The 3,863-nt window shown below is 28.3% G+C and overlaps 1 protein-coding gene across 2 annotated transcripts in view; it reads left to right on the top strand.

The window, feature by feature from the left end:
• Window positions 1,739-3,863, top strand: part of LOC107624247 (probable L-gulonolactone oxidase 6) — a 7,127-nt gene continuing 5,002 nt past the window's right edge. The window contains exon 1 of one of the 2 annotated variants that reach the window (XM_016326734.2): window positions 1,739-2,583. In XM_016326734.2, the coding sequence (XP_016182220.1) occupies window positions 1,866-2,583 (718 nt within the window). In that variant the 5' untranslated portion in view covers window positions 1,739-1,865. The remainder of the gene's footprint in view (window positions 2,584-3,863) is intronic. The other variant, XM_021115278.1, reaches the window with a different exon arrangement.

Raw genomic sequence — 3,863 nt, 5'->3', positions numbered from 1 at the left:
TAATATGCCAAAATAAAATACTATAACACTATTTTAGTTTTTTTATTTATTTTAAAAAATATTAAAAAATCATCAAAATTTATTATTTTTTATTAAAATTTGGTCAGTAATAATTTGTACTAATATTTATAATGACTAATAATGACCAAAATTATAAAAAAGTGATGACCATATAGAGTTTCTCTTTTATTTTTTTAAATATTCGCTAACATACAACTCTACATGAAGCTAGCTATATATATATATATACCTTGATTACCTGTTTAATGCATATGATATTGCCTCTATACCTATTGCAGCTTATATTACCAGTTAATTAATTTAATTGTGAATACTCCAAATTATTCCAGCTTAGCTTGTACGGAAAAATTCAGAATAATAATCATGAAGAGAAGAATTACATGAATCTGACCCCACTATCCACAAAAATAAAAGAAAAGAAAATTAAAGAAGAACAATTCAAATAAGACTTGAGGAGATGTTAGAAAAAAACAGTGACTCAAACACAACTTTAGACATTTGGTTTCTAAATATGATATATATATTTCTTTTAATTTCTGAATTATTGACTTATAAAATAATAAATAAATTAAATCACACTGATATATGAGATATGGTTAGATTATACACCACATAACATAGAATAAGATTATCCATCGTTCAAATTTTATAAAAAAAATAATATTGAACTAAATATCATCATCATATATGACTTGCATTTTAAGAAAAATTGTTACTCTACTATATCCATTTATAAATAAAATAAAAATTGAAAAAATAAAAATACCATGTATACTAATATTAAAATTTTTTTAAAGAAGGTCGGTTTACCATTAAAAAAAAAATTGAAACTGTTAGTGGATTTAAAAACATCATCACCAGGCCTCCACTAACAGTAAACAATTAAAGGCATTCGTATATTTATATAGATATGTGGCAGGCTTGTGTGTTCTTATATGTGTTGTCTTCAACAATTGAGTTGGTGGACTATAGAACAATATTATATCACTTCTAACTAATTTGGGTTGGTCGAGTGGTCAGTTCACTCGTCCGCTTAAGTAAGTATCGGGGGTTCGAATTTCGCCTTATGCATGCAGCAACCATTGACCAGCAGCAGACTCTTAAATGAAGCTCAGATCTGCGACGAATTAATTCTTAATCTGTCGAATTAGAAGATACCGTAAAAAAAAAATATTATATCACTTCTAAGAAGCATATATTATATATTATTTATTTGTCAACCCTTCGTTTCAAAGGCTGCAAGAGCAATATTGAAGGTACAACAGCACTTGATTATTATTTTTTTGTAACCCCTCCATTTATTTATTTGTGATTCAAATTTAGGACAGGTGTATTTCTAGCTCCATGACTACTAACCCCTGTGACCAGAAAAAAAAAAACTAATAATGAATAATAATCAGTTGATGACAAATAAACTATACTTTTTTTTCAAGTTAAAATAATAATCCTACCCACTTATCACGTGTAGCAGATACACAGACTGTAATTAGCACCATTACTTGATTTTTGGAAAAAAGCTAGGTCAGCTAATGAGATTAACAAGTATTTTAATTAAGAGCAGTTATTAAAAAAAAACAGAAAATTTTAATTTTTATGTTTTTAATACATTTTTAATATATTAAATATATAAAGCTCATGGATCAAAGAAATTATTTTTAACATACCACACTAAATGCATTACTATATATTTAACCTTGACCTTGAGTTTATACCAAGAAATGATGAATTAAAGGTATGTCCTATATAGTTTCCTTGTCCTACACTCATCCTTAATAAGCAAGACACATACATCATATATTTATAGAACACAAACATTTTTCTAAGTTTAGAAACATTATTCAACCATGTCTCAAATTACATCATTCATGTTATTCCCAAGATCAACAATAATAGTTGTACTATTGTTATTTCTCTTAGTCTCTTTGGTTTCTTCTACTCCTCCTGAGGATCCAATCAAATGTTCTTCACCAAACAACACAACATGCACCATCACAAACTCTTATGGGATCTTCCCAGACAGATCCGAGTGCAAAGCATCTCGCGTTGTGTATGCAGCAACAGAGCAAGAGCTCGTGTCAACAATAGCAGAGTTGACGAAGAACAAAACCAAAATGAAAGTAGCAACAAGATTCTCACACAGCATACCAAAGTTGGTATGCCCTGAGGGGCAAAATGGGATTTTAATAAGCACAAAGTACCTAAACAAGATTTTGAAGGTTGATGTGAATGCAAGGACTATAACAGTGGAAAGTGGTGTGACATTGAAGCAATTAATCAATGAAGCTTCTAAATTTGGATTGGTTTTGCCATATACACCATATTGGTGGGGTTTGAGTATTGGTGGACTCATTGGAACAGGTGCTCATGGAAGCACATTGTTTGGGAAAGGAAGTTCAGTTCATGATTATGTTTTGGAGCTTAGGATTGTTGTTCCTTCTTCTTCTCAAGATGGTTTTGCTAGGGTTCTTAGCCTTGATCAACAAAATGAAGATCTCAATGCTGCAAAAGTTTCCCTTGGAGTTCTTGGTGTTATTTCACAGGTATCATCATTTACATACTTTGATCTTTTATTATTATTATTATTATTATTATTACCTATGTGTTGTTTTTTTTTAATATTGTGAGAAAATAAATAAAATATAGAGACATTAAACCAATAAATATAGAAAAAATTTATTTAGTCGTTAGTTCACTAGTTCGCCTAAATAAGTATTTGAAGTTCGAATCCAATTTTATGCATGCAACAATTCATTCAAACCCTTAAATTGAGCTCTGATCCGTAACAGATTGGTTATTCACTTACCGGATCGAGAGATATCATAAAAAACAAAAAATATAAAAAAATTTGTCTTTCAGTGTCTTCACATTTTAAATGAACAAAAAATATAAAGATATTTACTTATTTATTCAAATTAACTAAAAGATAAAATTAAACTATTTAAGTTTTCTTAGATAATAAGCTGGGGATAATAATTTATCTCAAAATAAAAACATTTTATCTGTTTCATTTTTTAAATAATATTGTTGAATGCAAAAATATCCTATATTTTAATACTCAAAGACTCTCCAAAAGTATCCTTAAATCCTCAATATATAATCTTAGCTTGTTAAAGTGTAGTTAGTTTAAAGCATGAATATGGTAGATTCAAACTTTTACTCCAACCAACTTTTTCTCATATGTTTGAGCATGCTTCAAAAAGGTTGTAGAATAATTCATAGACAAGGTTGAATTATAACTTCTTGTTTTGCACACATTTCCCACAATAAAACTTGTTCTATTTTAATGCATGAAAAGATATGCTCAGAACATTATTTTCCTTTTGTTAATGATGAAACATCATTGAAATGGACCAATGAGGAGTATTATATATCAACACCAAATAAATGAATGAATAAACAAATAAATTGAACATCTATTTTGCCAAGGTTGTGAACAACATATGCTCCTAATAATTAAAATATTCTTCAATCACCATTTAATTATTATATATATATAATTACAATTATTCCATTATATTAGGTAGAAAACAATAAAATTTTGAAACATATTTAAAATTATTGGCCACCCCATAACGCTCTTTGTCCTCTTGTCATCTATCACCGAATTCCGAGAATATAACCAAAAGGTAACAAACAATAAGAATGCAATAGTACATGTCTACATGATCACATTATAAATACAAAACAATTAGCTAGCTAGATCAATAGTACTTCACTTTTGTTTATAGGTTTTTTCTTTTGTTCAAATTTAAATTCAAATCTTGGCATGAGTTTGATGAGGACATGCCCATAATTCCCAATTCTTTTGAATTAATGTTATATCTTATGGTTAATTATTTTAG

The sequence above is a fragment of the Arachis ipaensis genome, chromosome B02 (genome assembly GCF_000816755.2).
Source record: "Arachis ipaensis cultivar K30076 chromosome B02, Araip1.1, whole genome shotgun sequence".
NCBI classification, from domain to species: domain Eukaryota; kingdom Viridiplantae; phylum Streptophyta; class Magnoliopsida; order Fabales; family Fabaceae; genus Arachis; species Arachis ipaensis.
This window is presented reverse-complemented; position numbering and strand designations above follow the sequence as displayed.